Genomic DNA, 17,967 nt, shown 5'->3' on the forward strand with positions numbered 1-17,967 from the left:
CATCCAAGCCACTGCTAACAGGAACAGAATAAAGATTAGAAACAATGTCAAAAATGTCAAGCGCTGAACGGTGGGCACTGGAGAAATCGCTTCAAAAGTTCAAACTTCAAACTAAAACCGTCTGAAACCTTGAAATAGAATATGAGGCAGGAGAGACAGGGGCAGAGACAGAGGGATAGAGGGAGAGAGAAATATACACAGAGCTTGAATTACTGAACCGAATCCCCAACAAAGAATGTCTGTAACATATCCGACAACAAGTGCATCCACACGTGGCTCCTCCACAGCTGACTAAAATATTCATTGTGTTGTTGCATATTGTGGATTCCTTCTGACATGTTTAAGCCCAGATACTGGACTGTCAGCAAAAATAGTCGTGCGTTACAACAAAAAAATGTGCAAACTCAGTGTTATAGCTGCCAAGCTGGTTGTCATAAATCTTCTGACTGTGACCATGCTAGACAGAGACAATTAAGAGCAAGGTGAATACATAGAGACAGTGAGGAAATGATTCTGCTCAGTGCTGGCAGATGTATTGTGGTGGAAAAATCTTTCAGATAGGCCATTGCATCTTCAAATCCTCCACAACACATAATTATTCAAAAATAGTTAAAAGGCAGAGTTCAATGCAATTATAGATTTACTGTGCATCAAGAGCAATACAAAGCAAACCAAGGCCTTGATCCCGGGACAAAGAACCTGATGCAATATCATAAAACATCATATTATATACCTTTCATAACCTCTCCTAATGTGAAGCCTATTTCCATGCTCCACCTTGCTTTTAACCATACTCAGAACTATTCTACCATTGATGCTAAGTTCATTAGTGACCTTGACGCTTTGGTAATGATCCAAGTATGATTCATCATCTCAACACAATGGTGTTTCAGACTTCCCTAAAATTTATCAGTTGCACCTGGCATGGAGATATAACTGGGCCAAATGACCTTCAATCGCACCTCACACAGACAACCAAACTATTATATTACTGAATGACCCTCTAATTAATCCCCCTGGCTACTGTCTTTTACTGGCATAAGTGTTATCTTTGTTCAAGGGAAAGCAGCCTTCACCACTGTATGTGTAATTCAAATACAAACATATGGACAGCTATTGTATAAGTCACAAATGTCTAATGTCAGCACGATAACATATGCTCGTTTTGACATTGCTAACAGGCTGATGTTTAGCGTAGCATGTTGGCATACTACCGTACTGTAACGCTAATTAGCACTAAACACAAAGTACTGAGGCTTGAAAATTGAAATTTAGGTGATCACTAAACGTTTTTGTAAGTCATCCTGAGGGAAACATAAATATCAAATTTCATGGGCATCCGTCCAATAGTTGTTGAGATATTAAACTTAAAAACCACAAAAGTCAATCTTCTGGTGGCACTAGACATGACCAAAGTCATTAGGATTCATAATCTAGGAACCATGAAAGTCTGTACAAAATGCTGTACCAATGCATTGAGCAGATTGAGATATTTCACTGGATAAGTGAAAAGTGGATGTTTGACTTGTTGTTGGAGCTAGATGAAAAGTCAGGGAATAACTTAAGACAGTACGATTCATCCTCTGGGAACCATGGATATCTGTCCCACATTTCAAAACGATCCATCCTACACTGTGGATTTATTTCTAGTCTAGTCTGGACAAAAGGTGGTGGACTGGCTGACCGACACTGCCAATCCATTGCCACATGGCTAGAAATAAAGCTGTAAGCAGCTTCACTGAGACAATTGGAGAAGAAAATGGTCTGGCTTCCAGTCTAAACAACAATGAATCATACTTTGGATAGTTTTTGCATACTCTACAGTTCAACTTTAATATATGATGAACTTCCCAGAGCAAAATGAGAAGTCTGGAAATAACAACTCTGGCCTCAAAATGCCCTGCACTCCCCCCTTTGTGCAGGCGGGAAATGAAGTGCATGTCAGGCAAAAACAGAAAGGACAGACACAGATCGCCTTTTCATTCTCTTTGTATTCCGTTCTCTCTCTCTCTCTCTATCTCGCACCCTCGCTCGCTCAAAGAGAGGCAGCGGAGGCATCCTGCTGGGCCCGTCTCATCCTGGTTGGCGAGCTGAGGGATAATCCAGTTAGGTGACTTTCACAGTCCACCGATAAGCAGAGAGAAAACCTTGTAATGCACCAGTGCCTGACAATGAGCCAAGTCACTGGCACGGCTAGCAGCCCAGGCTACTCACACAAGAGCAGACTATAACCCAACAGATCCTGTATAACTTGACTTTGTGCTGAATACAGCGACAATGGATTAGGATGTCTTATAATAGCCTGTCAGCTATTAAAAGCTCTTATCACAAGCTTAAAAGTTTTCAAGTCTCTTACAAGATGTAAATAAAAGGTTGCTTCTTGCTCTGTAATTCAGTGTTTTGTGTATGTAGGGCAGTTGGCGCCCATGTTTGAATTAATTAAGCTCCTCATTATTAATTATACAAATGCTTATGATTTTTCATACATGTATTCCTTCAGTTAAGTTTTCCTTTAATCGTCCATATTGGAATGAACCAGTTGAGAGCCAATTTGATTTAGATGCGGTCGTTCCTCATTAACTGCTCTCTGTAACTTTCCGGGCCATTTATCCAGCCATAAGGAGACGGATTCCTATGCATCAGGCATGAGACTTTGCGCACGCTTTCCTCAACCCTAATTAGTGCTCTATTGTTGAAACCCCAACTGCCAATTAACAGCCACTCCTTGCAAACACAGACACACACACACGCACACACACACACACACACACACACACACACAAGTGTCTCTCCTTCTCTTGCCACCAACTCTTCTCTGTCACAGCTGCAGCGTGTTGATCACCCGAGCTAAGAGGACCAGTGTCCCCCAGTGGGACCTTATCTCACTCTATCACCACTCGCATTAACATAACATGAATGGCCGATTTCCCTCCCCTCTGGGCCCTCATGGCGTTCGCTATTCCCTCTCCTGATATCGATGACTGCATTAGAAGCCGCATGCTCACCCGACAAGGGGGCGGCGGGGGGGATGGGATAGTGAGTGACTGGTTTGTAAAATACTGGATAAATGAACTGCCACTGCTGACAGACTGCTCTGTTCCCCACCCTAAAAAGCTAAATCTATACCTGGAGGCTGCATGGAAAGACAAGAAAATGTCTTCAAGATGGAGCAGCAGAGGAAAAACTTATTAAATACAAATACACAAATAATTGACAAGCCAGACAAGAGCAGACCTACCAACTAAATCCATCCCTCTGTCAAAAATACGCACTGGGTACACAATGAACAGCTGCACACAGGAAAAGACATATCCAGACATCCATTGGTGACCTTGTAAGAGGTAAGTAGAGATCAAGTTTGGAAGAGGGAAGTGTGAGTGCGTAGAAAGTTGACATAAATGTGTGTGTTTATTCTCAACGAGCTTCAAAACCCACAACGCAGCGAGTGTGCGCGCGAGCACGGTACAGTACACCACTGTGTCCGTTTGTGTGTCCTGCTGAAGAGCCAGACAAGGAGTCTGTATTGAACACAAAGAAGCTGCCATGGTGCACAGGGGCTGGTGGTGTTGGCATGGTACTGAGACAACGGGTCGGACCCCCATCTGGTCTGACACTCACAGACACACACACACACACAAACCACCAGCACAGAGGGGAAGCATCGAAATGGCTCCCTGCCAGGCAGCTTGCGTAAATGTGTGTGTGTGTCTCTGTTTATGTGTGTGACCAGACAGTGAGAGACAACGTTGGCAAGCTGCCACTGCAAGATTTTCCTTGAAGACAACTGATGCGATCGCAAAACACACACGCATGCACGCACACACACATACACACACACATACATACACACACACAAAAAACTGGAACCAAAAAGGCACAATCGTTGAGGCCGCTGACTGCTTTTATCCTTGAAAACCAATTGTTGTAATTGTAAAATAGAAAAATATAATTAGCTGATTTAGGGAACAAGATAAACTGTTATCAGAAAAATAGAGTTTTGTGTGTGTTTATTATTATATTATCTGCCATTTTCATTTTGGATAAATAAGCATTGTGACTGAGGTATTTTGACTTTTCATAGCATACAACAAATGACATCTTTCAGCTTAACTGAAGCCGACTTCATTCTATTTCAGAGAAAAGTGCTGTAAATCGCATTCAAATGCATGACAGATTTCAAGGAGTCTAATTACTCTTAACTGGCTAAGGTACTCAATCTTTCAAAGTAGTAAGAAGACAGGAAGAGAGAAAACGAGAGAAAGATAATGACAGAGAGGGAGAGGAGGAGAAGGTGCTTCAAGTGAAACTTAATATGATACCACTGGACGCTAATTACCCACTTCAAGAAAAAGTGCAGGGTGGGAGCGGATGTTAAAAAAACAAAAACTTCATATTGTGGAATCTTTTACCTTAAAAAAAGAATTTGCATGTGTGAGTTAAATAAGACAAGAGAGCATATTTAATAAACCTTGTAATTAAAAGTGCTTTGATCCACTGACAGATTCTGTGTCTTTCTCTCAGATAAACCACTTCATGAAAACCAAACAGTAAAAATAGAATTTTTTTTTGTTCCCACACAGCAGTTTGAAGTAACTTTGGTTGACCAAGTTGAAAATATAGTTATGTTTTCTGCCAGTAATGTGCTGAGTAATGATTTGGATTCTAACAGACATGGACGCAGAGTTACTGTACAAAAGCACAAAATAATAAAACAATGAATCCAATCAATGTCACCCTTGTTTCTCTGATGTGACCCTGCGGGGCGGAAAGTAACGTCAAACACAAGCATGACTTTTCAAAAGAAGTTTCAGTGTTCTCATTTTTCAACCCACTCATTTTCTTTGCCTGACGAATCCACTTGTTTGTGACATGAAATGGAATTTCTTTGCTTTGAACTATGAAACCAGGGGATTTATACTGGGGTATGTTGGTGTGCGAGCATGCATGCGAGTGACGTCTGCAGGCTCCCAGGGTGATCCGAGCTCTTTTATGTGGACGGCGCTGACACTTTTTTATTATGAGAAAATAGCACGGCCTCGCCCACTTTTATTGGTGCGTAAGTGTACTTTAACAACCTACTTCATTTAATAAATCTTCATGAATATAATTAGAGCAGTCTTCTTGACATCAGAGGGGGAGCCAATAAAGACACACAAAAAAAAAATCCCCCAAAAAACTCACCGCATGACACATGTATCAGTCATACAAAAGCCATGCATTTTTCATTATTACTTCTTAAAGGAGCCATATAATGAAAAACTCACTTTTTCAGTGCTTGTGTGTATGTATTTGGGTCTCTGATGTGCCTACTAACACACAAACTGTCAGATGTGGGCTGGCTTGCTCTGTACTCATGTGACTAAAGTTATATGTATAAACAATAACGTCACTGCTGTAGTTATGCCTTTAGATGACATTATTTTGAGTGTGGATGGAGCAGCTACAATGTTAGCATAGCTCTGATCGATCTGAACATTCAAAAAACAAGCATTTTAAAGTTTGTTTGCTTGTCGTCTTGTGGCATGAATTAAGGCTTTTTACAAATCGACATCAGGATGTTGTTATTTCAGCATCCTTTTGATCCATTTATTGCGATTAAATCACAGCAAAACCTAAGTTTATTTACACTCAAACTGTGTGTTCTGAACACAGAACTGGCTGCTGTGGTGCTTGATCCTTGCGGTATTTTGACCAAAGCATGTCAGATACATTTTATTAAGACCCCAGGGAACTGTGTTAACTTGTGGAAAAGGGGTATAATATGTCCCCTTTAAATCATGGGGGAATTCATTCTTCTTAAGTCTCTACCTGAGCGGCCGGTTCTCCCGTCCATCATAAATGTGAAAGAAGACTTCTAGCTCCTCCCCTAGATTGGCGCTCATTAGACTCTTCACGTGGACGAACAAGTGATGGGTGCTTGCAGGCGCGGGGGTCTCCTTCTTGCGATGCCGATGTTCCATCTGCAGAGGAGGGAGGAGGACGGAGGAGAGGAATATTAGCACAAATTACTATTTTTGAGCAAGGAAATCTTTATATTTCATAAAAAAAAGTGCAAAAACATACTGTTCTGTTCTAATACAAGTTTGAACGGGTGGATTTGTAAAGGTTAAAAAAAGAGGAAAATCCATAAGCTAAATAAAACTCTAAATAAAGATCCTGCAATGCATGATCAAAGCTCATCAAATACAGTTAATGCTAGGGGGAAAACATGTGGTTACATTTCTTTTAATACTGGCCAATCACATTTAAGAGTTGCTGTATTAAGTGTGGAGTTTCCCAGTCAAAGATAAATAATATCCCTCTGAGACATCTCACAGTTGGGAGGAGTCTTGCTGCAGATTTGCATATATATTTGAAGTGTCTCACAGTAAAAAAAAAAAAAAAGGCTAAGATATCGATTTGGTTGAAATATCAAGTTAATATAGCGTGTAATATCGAAGACCGTCAGCAGCACCAGAGGCTAAGATGTGAGAGATCTAGCTGCATTGTTTGACTGTTTCTTTGTTTGAGTCTTGAACTCTACCTTATTTATTTACCTCAAGCATTTATCCTTAAGCAGGCTAATTATTTTCTTGACACAAAGAAATAATGGTGTTATGATTTGCATCCCTTTCAACTGGTTGCTCGATCTTGGAGAAATAACAACTCAAGTGCTGAAATTCACACTGAATATAAATAACAGACAAACAATAAAACACAGAGTCAGTGTCTGCTATTGCAATGGCAATCTCTGATAGTACATAAATCAATCTACGGTATATAAAGGATCAATATTCTTCACACTATGGTGTGGGGCATTGTAAATACCATACAGGTCAACATGCACATTACATTCTGTTTATGAGAGGTTCACCCTAATCTGCTGTCAACATCCAAAAATACAAGGACACACACATACGCATACACACACAGAGCACCAGATGGCCAGTAGAGCCACTGCCAAACTGTGCTCCACATTCACTTGTGTAGTAGGATGTAAAGAGATTGGGAGGGGGACAAGTGGAGGATGAGCAGAGAGGAAAAGAATAAAGAAAATGCAAGGACTAAGTACAGTAAAGCACCACCACGATAAAGAGAAAAAGTATCAAGTCAAACATACAAAGGTGAAGTTGCTACCTATCACCTTCTGCAGCATATTAATAGATGAAAGGTGCTGTAAAAAGCAGGATTCTTCTTTCTGGTGCATGTTTTTTTGTTGTCAAAATTATATATTGTTGGGTCATGCTGCAGAAATGACTGTAAAACTGTACTGTTTTTGTGATTATTGTGGTCTGAAATGATGCAATTTGCAGAAAAACGGGATGTTTTAAAAATTGCAAAGCTATGAGATGACACTGCGATTGGGAATAAACTCTCAGATGTAATAATCTATCTGCAAGGAAGTTGGATTGTTGAGGCTGAGGATTGATTTTGACTCAGGCTCATATCAGCGGCTCTGAATTGGATTATTTAATGTAGAAAGTGACAGTGATGGAAACAGATGGGCGAAGATTTTTCCAATTTGACCATTTTCTGCAGAGATAATGAAATCAATTACTGCAGTCACAAGATCACTAATTCCTGTTGGGACTATAATGTTGGAAAGTCGAACTCAAAAGACAAGCAATGAGTATCATAATGTAAAAACACGGTTTGAACCTGGTTGTTTCTTGCATTACTAATAAACTCTTCGACAGCTGACTGTCCAGGCACTGATGTTGTAATGTTCTTGAACACAACCAAGAGTTTTATCAGAATAATGGCGAATCCCAAGTATATTAAGCAAGTGATGACAATGTTGCTTTGATAAAGGCAATACAATGTTTACCTGAAGTCTCTCAAAGAAGATTTAAGCATCTGAAAGTTGATTTTCTTGCCATAGTGAAATGCGAGGAAAACAATGGATGCCAACAGAGACTTAAATCCATCTTAAATCTTTGGAAGTCGCTGTCAGTGATATAAATACAAACCTATAAAAAAACACTAACATGGTCCTCAAAGACTTAAACATGCTAGAAAATTACACCACAAATCATTTTACAATTGCAGTATCTGCCAGAATGATGAATATGTTTTGTTTTGTCCTGACTTGATCTGCCCTATCTGAGATCCCAGAAGAAAACACATTGGAAAGGGATCTAACAACAAGGCACTGTTTTTATTTTTTACCCGGATCAGTTTTCCTCTACGCAACAGGGCTGAGCTCCTACTTTGGCGCAGAATGACTAGGTCTGGGAAAGGCCTAATTTATGCTGTTGGATTTTATTGCAAGGTTATTTTCAGTGTGTCATTTAAGCTGCCCGGTGGGAGCAGTGTGTGGTTATATGACAACTTCAGCATGACTAGACACAAAGGATAGACATGACAGCCTTGGAATAAGGCTAGCAGCCCTGCTGGTAACACATAATGCTGTGGGCTACAAGGAGAGGGCCAGAGAGAGATAGAAGAGCAGAGAGAGCATGACCATGTGTGCTCGCCCAGCCGTTTTATTATTGTTCACTTAGTAATCTTTTCCTAAACAGCATGAAGCAGCACCAAGTGGAGCGACTGTCGAACTACAAGGAGCTTCTAAAAAGGAGACAGGGGTCAAACTGAGGCCACAGAGAAACTTCCAGTCCTTCTTCATCCTTCCATCACAGCTTCCTTTCAACACTCACTTCTACATCACTATTTAAGCATCTTTTTTATCCTCCTTTTAAGCTTATGGAGGGAGACCTGTGCGACACAACCAGGAAGCAAGAGATGTGTATGCAGGCTTTTAAGTGTGGGTGTATCTCTTTAGCGATGCCTGAAGTCACAGAGGAAATTTTGCCACGGCTTGTCCAGGGCCAGACTTGAGTCATCTATCACCTCTGTCTGATCTGCCACTGTTAATGAATTCATCATTCTGCGGTCTAAACTCTGGTCGGCTCTACATACGCTCTGTACTGAACTCACTCTCCGAGGAAAAGATGGGAGGTGTAAAGCTGACTTGTCTTTGCACTACAGACAGCTTTAGTAACTGAGCACACTTAGCATGAGATTGGGGAGCCAATTAGGGATTTGACAAAGGTTTTTTTACTGACTGTAAAGCTACTAACAATAAAATGCTTTAAAGACTGTCTTCGGGGGTCAAGTCAAATAAAAATTAGGCCTTTATCTCTACAGGCAAACTTCCTTGTAGAAAGGGTGTAGTGTCTCAGAGCATTGCCCCAAGGCTACGTATTGATCTGACCAAGGCTTGCAACTGTTTTTAAAGTTACCAAAACTGAGCAAATTCTAACCGAATACGTAATGGTAATCATTTGTTTATGGAGACTGTTGGCCATGTTACACAGTACAGTAGAAAGCACTGCAGTTACCTTTTAGACTCAGTGCCGAGGGAAAAAAAGTGACGTACTAGCTAGCTAACTGTGCAGGCTAGCTGCTACTGAGAGAAATGTCCATTGAGACATTCCTCAGATCCTAAAATGTAGTTTTTCTCTCACTGGAACTTATTATAAATATATTATAATTATAAGTAAGCAATTTAAACGATCATTTTATAGGTACCTTGCAACAGCACAATATCACCTTAAAGTTGTATGGCTAACATGTTAAACTTGGAGCAACATTAGCATTCATTTGGAGTTGTTGTCTTGGGCCACCTAATAAATTTAAGTCCAATATTAACCCTCCTTTTAGCTCTGGTTTAGTCTCCAGCAACTCCTGAGGGAAATGTGTGGCTCTTTAGCTGCTTAATGCTCCACTATGTTCACTAGTTAGCCGCTAACTTTGTCTGCCTACAGGGTGTTTATTCAAGCTTTTTTGCTGAGAAACAGCTGTCTACTGAGGTTGGAAACAAGGTTAATGAGAGAAGTGAGAATGAACCAAAACAGTAATGTTGTCATGAAGCCAAAACATAGAGCTGAAAGATGCCAAACCACCAATAGAGCTGAGTGGATCTGCAGAGCCGTGTGAATGAGCAACACTATTCACATTACACGTTAATACAAAAATATGGAGCAGCTTTAAACATGATCACTTTTTAATCACAAATTATGTTCAAATAGTGGCTAATCTTGGCATTATGGTATTTTGACTGCACAACCACAGAAAAACGTCATAAGAATGTAGGAATTTATTTAAAAACAAATAGTATATATTTCTTTTCAAAATTATGACATGTCTGTATGAAATCTCACTCCTTCAGTTCACTGAATGTCCTTCCTTTATCCTTCTCAGTATCCTCTTTATTTTTCACATGGGCAGATATCACATAAATCCTTGACAGAATGGTGCAGTCAGGCTTCATTTTCCCACAGTAACATCGCTCTGCCCTTTCAGCGCACACACACAGGGACACACACACACACCACGTGATCCCCATCTCAATTTAATTAATCTACTCTACAGCGGCACAGTGCATGATAGAAACAAAGACGCTGTCCTCATAAACAAAGATCTCACTGAGAAATATTGATGTCGTTTGGGCTTGATGTGGCGGTGTGTTGTTCCTGGGTGTGATCTAGTGTATGTGTGTTTTTGTATGTGGATGGCAGTGGTGAATGTCTGTCTCTTTATCTTGTCCCAGTATAGGGGAATTTGCTCATTTTGTACGCCATTTAATAGAGGTGCATTAAGCTTTCATCCTGCTATGCCGCCTTTTGTTTTGGCTAACAAAAAAAGACACAGATGGATTAAGAGCTTCAATTACCCCTGCGAAGGGAAAGCCGTCACAGTGTGTGTGTGTGTGTATATGTGTGTGTGTGTGTGTGTGAGTGTGGATGATACAATTGTCCCCCGTACTGTATCAGGGCAGAGAAGTGGTTGCCATGGTAACAGCAGTTGGGGCTTGGAGGAAACGGGGAGGAGAAGCAGGGAGCAAACAGTTGGGAAAGGAAAGAGAGAATGAGCAAGAGAGGTATGGAGATGGATGGAAGAGGGCAAAAATTCAGTCCTTTAAATACAATACTTTCTACATGTGACAAAACTCACTGATGCTAGTAGCTCATTGAGTACCTAAAGAATGAGTTTGTTGTTTGTTAATATGGCGAAAGGTGGGTAAAATGCTCAAAATCACCAAACATCTTTTAAGTGCCATTGGAGAGTTTAAGCCAACTTGGAAGAGAATTCCCTAAAATTAAAGTGCTCCTAAAAATAGAGGAAGCTCATGTGATAAACTTGTATCACAGGTACTGAATGGACGTCATGGTGACATCTTTTTGCTAACTGGTGTTTCTCAAGGTCAAGAATGAACTTTGAATGTCAACTCTAAATCAAACAAGCATGAGAAGATATTCAAGCGCTAAGACGAATCGGAAATTCGTACATATACAACTGCTGAAGGAAGATCCTGTGATACAATCAAAAGCTCTGGAACAGCTACTAACAGAAATGGGCCTTGATGTGAAATTTTTCATCGTTTTGCCATCAGAAAGATACTTCACGATAACCAGACAACGCCACTTTTCTAAGACTGTTTATGAAGGACAGCTTTTCACATCACCTTAAAGGTCAGCTTGGTCAGAAAAGAATCTCAATGAACTGGGAAACTGGTAAAACATCCTTCAGCTGTCTGATGTTGTATAAAGGTCGTTTGAGATGAGAGATTTTGAGATGAATGGTAACCAGCTTGACCAAATCTATGTATAAATGGCAGAAGCACTGCAGTAGTGCCTGTGTTTGCCAGACTGATATTGCATTATGAATAAATAATAAGAAGAAGGAGGCAAATCAGGCATACACAGATATGTCAATAGCACTGTTGAAATCTGATGTCATAGACCTTCAGTCACTCACTCTACAGTGACAAACATTTACTTTTACCAGTTTAGAAATGGATCGTCACTACAATGCTGAGATGAACTATACTGGGTATGGCGCTTTATAAAAGGACACTTGAGCAAGACAGATACTTGCACAAATCAGGGGTTGAAACCAGGTACTATAATCACCTCTCCTTCACCACGCTGCCTTCTAAATGAGGTGTTTGAGAATAGAGCGGATGATTACTGCGTGGAGAGTTGTGAGGCCACTCACCAGTCTGTAAAGCTCTGTGACACTGATTTCATCTGGGTCCACCATGCTGAACTCTTGTCTCGGGACCAGGTCCAAGCCGAGTTGTCTGAAATACAAAGACACACACACACACAGTGAGATGATGAATTCCAAACAGATCAGACTACATATTTCTACGATTCACAGGTTCCTGCTCTGCAGTAGGCAAAACAGACAAGGTTGACTAAATTGAGCATCAACAACAAAATGAACAAACACCATACAGGCGCACATATGCACACACAGTTTGATTCACACACAAACAAGTGTCAGTCATCTAAATAAAACTTGACAGATCGTCCTCTTCTCTGAGGAAGAGATGAAAGAAAAAAAATCCTCTCCCTTTAGCCCCCTGCTATGCCTGCTGTCGTCTTTATCGTCCTTCATTCAACTGCTTCCCTCCATCTTTTTCTGTCTCTTTCCTCCAATAGTTTCTCACTGCTGCCCACACTCCTTCCCTTCATCCTCTACCTCTCACTTTTCTTCTTCCTCCTTTTCCTCTCCTCTAGGCTCTCGATGGACCAAATCGGCACGCTAGAGTGTGTGTCCTTGTCAGCAATAAAAGAGACAGGCCTGGTCAACCATACAACAGCCCACAGCAAGGGACTGTCCACCCAGCTTCTCACGAAAGAGGGATGTGTGTGTGTGTGTGTGTGTGTGTGTGTGTGTGCATAGAACATTTGAGGACAGCAGGCAGCAGGGAAATGAAGGAGAGTGAAGGGTACAGATAGACAGAGAGAGAATGACAGAAGCTGTGAGTTTTGTTTTTTGTTTTTTTTTATTTCACCCCCATGGCATGGAGAGGAGAGAGAGAAGAAAGAGAGAGGAAGGATGGAGAGAGTGCTGTCTGTGTGAGAGGAAAAGAGACTTGATTGAGTGAGGAGTGTGCCTACAGGGGAGGTAGGTGACAACAAAAGAAAGAGTAGCACAGAGAGAAGAAAGAGTAGGAGAGAGAAAGTCTGAGAAAGAACGAAAAGATGAGTTAAAGAGCTGAAATAAGCTCTAGGAAGGAAGCTAGGAAGACAGAATATACAAGTAACCGAATCACATATTCAGTATTATTACAATTTCCTATTTTTCCTTGAATATGTGAAGAAATGTGAGATAAGATAAGTTCATTTTCCAATCTAGTTTTGTTTACTTTAAGTGTTAGTTAAGCTAAAACACTAATGTTAAATGAAGCAGCTTGTTATTAGACCATAATGGTGGTTTTAGAGGTTTTTCTATTGCTCATTAACAATAAATCATATATACTTGTATACAGTATATGAGACTTAAAGTCCTACTACTACTTTGTCAAATATAAATTGTCCAAATGTGGTTATGCAGCTGAGAATAGGGACTGTGGATGATTTCTTGGTGGTATTTTCAAGCAAAAGTACTATGGAGAACCAGGAACTAATAAAAGTACTCTTTTCTTACTTTTCAATTAGTTTTACTGCATCTAAAGAACCCTGAATATCAGGCAAATTAGACATATAATTCAAAAAACACAGAGTTGGGTTATTGTTTGTAATTTTTGAGGAGTCATGCTGTGATGAATAGATGCAAAGATTGCACACAGAGTTGGAGAGGGAGGTTGAAAACCTCAGAACGCCTTTCTCCAAAGTAGCAATGCTGCTTTGATGAGTTGGGAAGCCAACAATATAATTTTGTTCTTAACATCAATAAACATTATGCGTGTGAGTGAAGCTGCTGAGTTATGTTTGACCAGTTAGCAACATTCAGCAATACAAACTCTGCCTTAATGGTTCTCATGCCATTGGAAAGTTCTACTGTCAGGAGTTATGACACAGGGAAATAAATCATTAGCCCCTTGCTCCAAAAATAGGTAAAAAAAACAGTTAAAAGTGTTCCTCGGTTACTGGAAAGGTTCCTGCAGTAGAAACTGGCTAATGGAAGACAACAATAAGCAAATATGGAAGCATAAATTTGGTAATGTCTTGTATTTAAAAACACTGCGGTTCAGTGACCAATTTTCAAATCCCTGATGCCATAACCTTTTCAAAGAAATCAGTCTGACTCAATGTTCCCTGTGATGGATTGCTGCTCTCTCAATTTGATTTTCATACAGTTCTGGAAAAAGAGTGGATTCCAATAGCTGAGCACAGGGCAGAAAATCAATCTCAGAACTTTAAGTACACTAGTGGTTGGCAGTAACGTTAACTTCAAGTGATGACTTATTAATGAGCTAAGACATGGGAAAAAAACAAACATAAAAACATGAATATGGTCCTTTGAGATGGAATGATAAAACATGGTGTCTGTATATGTGTGTGTGTGTTGAAAAGTAACTGCCCCAAAGCCATTTTTGGATTCCTCTACTTACTCGTTGCCCCAGTCCAATCTCGCCGTGATGTGCTGTTTAACGTCCCTCATGCGGTCATGAGTGAGGTGGCCCACCAGCACCTGCCTCCTCAGGTCCAGGATTTCATTCATCACATGCCAAAGCCGGTGGAACAAATCCCCCTCATTTTTCTGTAGAAGGAGGAAAACGGTAGAGGAGGAACAGAGAGGGGATGGAGGGGAGACAAAAATGAACAGAGTCAGTAAAAGGCGATGAATGAAAGGGAAATGGACAAGAAGGGTTAGAATTAGGACAGAATGAGGGTGACAGATAGAGAGGAAGACACAGATAAGGAGATGAAATTACAGTTGCGTCGAGCCTCCCAAAACATAAGTGAAAAAAAAGTGACAGAATGAGCATTAGAGCCAAATCGACACAGAGGAAGAGGACGACCCAGCGAGAGAGAAGCCGACAGAGGGACTTAAAATGGATTTGTGCAAATTAGCTTCAGTGTCCTGCTGCTTTTTGCCACAAATTTATGCACTTTGATCTGCAAGTATTCATCAGCTCAATTTAATCAGCATCCCAGATAGCTTAATAGGCCACAAACACAATCAATCCAACTAATGAATGTGTATGAAAGAGCTTTGGGTGTTTGTGACTTTTGAATTACCCAGGGCCAAATAAATTCACGACAAACCTAAAGAGGCGGCTTCGTTTATGCAGTAGATATTCAAATCAATGCAAACTCTTTGTTTGTGTGTTTACGTGTGTGCGTGTGTGTGTGTGTGCAAGGACTCTTACCACATAGAGTTGTTTCCACATGGCACCCCAGTCTCGCAACGTCGACGTCATCTCTGTGATGACAGAGTCTTCAACAGGGATGACTGTCTCAAATTGCCTAGGTTACACAAACACACACACATGCAGAAGACAAACAAATAATGAGTACAAACCTCTACTATGAACTGTACACACACAGGAATGCAAGTATAGAAAGAAAACAACATTACTCACCCTTTATTCTTGACGTGGGCATTCTTCAAGTGGATGTAGCTGCATGGGAAGATCCCCTTTGGACAGAAGATAAACAGGTTAATGAGTATCTGTTTTAAGTGCCATTTAACTGTTAGTATTTGGTAAAGATGCACATAATCAATGCAGGGCTAAGTGTGTTTGTAGATTAAAAGAAGGAGCAGATAAAGGAGTAATGGGATTTAGGAGACAAAAAAGATGAAAAGTGTGTTTGTGTGTGTTTGACGCTAATAAACTGTAAGTTGCTCCCTATTGACTCGGGGAGATCAAAGCAGAACTTATGTTTTAAGTATTTGAGGATAAATGTAGCGCACTCACACACTTAGACTCTGAACACGCACCTAACACTTTACTCGCAACTACTGTGGGTTTTATATTATCACATATTTTTCTGCTTAATTAGTGACTCACTTTGGTTTAATTGGCTGGTTTTGAGCAAGGACAGGGTTTTCAATTTTCGAACTATAATCAGCCCAAGACATACTGGTGCCAAATGGTGTTGGATTTGAATTGAAAGAGCTGTCATCAACTTTTTGCATTTTCTTTCTGCAACCATTTGTAATAAAAATAGTTGGACTGCTACACTTTAAAATTGTCAACAGTCAGAATGTGAGCATATATTTTAGCTATCCTATTGTAGGACCTTGGGTGTATACAGCATCCATAGAATCATACATGACCAGACCATCAAAAAACAGTTATTAAAAAACTGTGTACATCATTTATGTGACAGAATATTAAGTGTATGAGTGGTTTTGTGGTCCATCTGAACATTGTTAGAGGTCTTCTCTGATCCTGATTTACCTGATATTGTTTCTTCATATTGTAGTTGTTGTTATTGTAGTGAAGAGGTACTGTTCCCATCCTCTGTTGTACCTTTTTTCCCATTTGTAATGTTTGTAAGGGGGATTTTTTCTCCTTAGAATTGAGAATAGAGGGTGTCCTATGCTGTCAAGCCCTCCGAGACCAGTTTGTGATATATGATTTTTGGCTATATAGATAAAATTGTGAGTTTTGTTTGGACTACATATTGACTTTTCATTGATGTTCATCATGCAGCCACATACATGCATATGAATGTTTGGCTGTCCGATCATTAAGCTTGATTTGCCTCACAACATTGGTAATCAAAGACAGCAAAAACTAAAAAAAAACACTATTTCTAATTACATTCATGTCACGTAATATATATATAATCTTTTACCACACTGAATAATCATGTGCAATGCATTAGATGTAACTTTAGTTCATTTGGCCTTTTTCACAGCAAACCTTTAGACTGTAAAGCACAGGTGTAATATAACACTAATGGTTCCATTCTATTTAAATGAACCAGTAAGTCAGGCCAGTGTGCCTTCATGCACACTAGCAGGGTGCTGGAACTAGTGAACCTAAATGGAATGCAGCCATTATTGATGCTGTTAAAGACATCTCTGGTTTTCTTGCTATGACATGTCAAAAAAATCTACACTCCCACACAGTTCTGAGAAAAAGTAAAAATGATACTAAACACCTGTGTGAACTGACCGTAGTGGTCTGGGGATTTTTAGCACTATTAGCAGATGAAGTGAAAGTGGGTAACCACATGCAGCTTATGTTACTGACGTGCTGGACACGTTTACCAAAGTGCTCAAAGTTGAGCAACTGACAGAATGACATTTTTTTTTGATAACAATAAAAGTAAAGCTGATGAAATCCGTCACTGACAATTGTCGCCTCAGCATGTGGAGTTGAAGTCAGCGGCCAACAATTACAAGCCTGGGGGAGACTTTTAAATGTGACATTCCTGCTCTGTCAGGTTACACGCCATTTAATTAAAAAAAACTTCATGAGGGTATTGATTGAGTCTACAAATTAGTTAGACGCCCTTTAGAACATAACCAGACAAAGATGAGAGAAACACACACACACACACACACACTCACCTTGACATTTGGATTCTTCAAGATGAATCCTCGGTACCAACCTGCAGAGACAAAGCAGTGTTTTAATTTTCAGTGCGTCACTGTGAATATTGCTCTTTTATAATCTTTCTATCTAGCTTAGACTGCAGAGCATACAAGGGGAGGAGGTGGAGAAATATGAGATACTGTGCATTTAATAAGAGAAGGATAGAAAAGAAGATGAATGTGAGCGTGTGAGGTGACAGTGATTTAATGAAAATGATCCAATCCTTCTCACAGCTGCGTGTACTAAGAATTCCATGACATGCCTACCACACATTTATTTTTATTCTAATTCAGTGTCATGTGAAAAGCTGAGAGGAGCGTGCTTTGAATGTGATTGCTTTTAATTAAGTGTAAAGTAGTTCAGTTAGCTAAAAGTTTACATTCTTTAATATTATTTGTACTCATGTCACATTTTTTCGAAACAATTTGGAAACTTACAAACAAACAATTTAAGTTTGCAGTTTTAATTTAATTGCTGATTGCTTGCTCTTTCCCTGAGAGAGCTGTGCTGTGAAAAGCACTCAAGAGCTTTGCGGTACAAAGCAACTTGTTTTTTTTATAAGCTGTTTGGCAGTGACCACAGGCTTATGCACAGTAGAGCGAGAGGGGGGAGAAACCCTGTGACACATACAGCCACAAAGCAGGTGTGAAAAATAAAATTAGACTAAACAGAATAGAGACGCAATGGTGGTGAAATTT

General features: G+C 40.0%; 1 protein-coding gene across 4 annotated transcripts in view; it reads right to left on the reverse strand.

The window, feature by feature from the left end:
* The window catches only part of dock4b (dedicator of cytokinesis 4b), a 120,506-nt gene that overhangs the window by 65,544 nt on the left and 36,995 nt on the right, over positions 1–17,967 (reverse strand). For all 4 annotated transcript variants that reach the window (XM_042403105.1, XM_042403104.1, XM_042403106.1 and 1 more), the window contains 6 exons: positions 17,245–17,285; positions 15,302–15,357; positions 15,089–15,185; positions 14,327–14,475; positions 11,980–12,064; positions 5,809–5,960 (listed from right to left, as the gene is read on the reverse strand). In XM_042403105.1, the coding sequence (XP_042259039.1) occupies positions 5,809–5,960; positions 11,980–12,064; positions 14,327–14,475; positions 15,089–15,185; positions 15,302–15,357; positions 17,245–17,285 (580 nt within the window). The remainder of the gene's footprint in view (positions 1–5,808; positions 5,961–11,979; positions 12,065–14,326; positions 14,476–15,088; positions 15,186–15,301; positions 15,358–17,244; positions 17,286–17,967) is intronic.

The sequence above is a fragment of the Thunnus maccoyii genome, chromosome 23 (genome assembly GCF_910596095.1).
Source record: "Thunnus maccoyii chromosome 23, fThuMac1.1, whole genome shotgun sequence".
Taxonomy (NCBI): Eukaryota; Metazoa; Chordata; class Actinopteri; order Scombriformes; family Scombridae; genus Thunnus; species Thunnus maccoyii.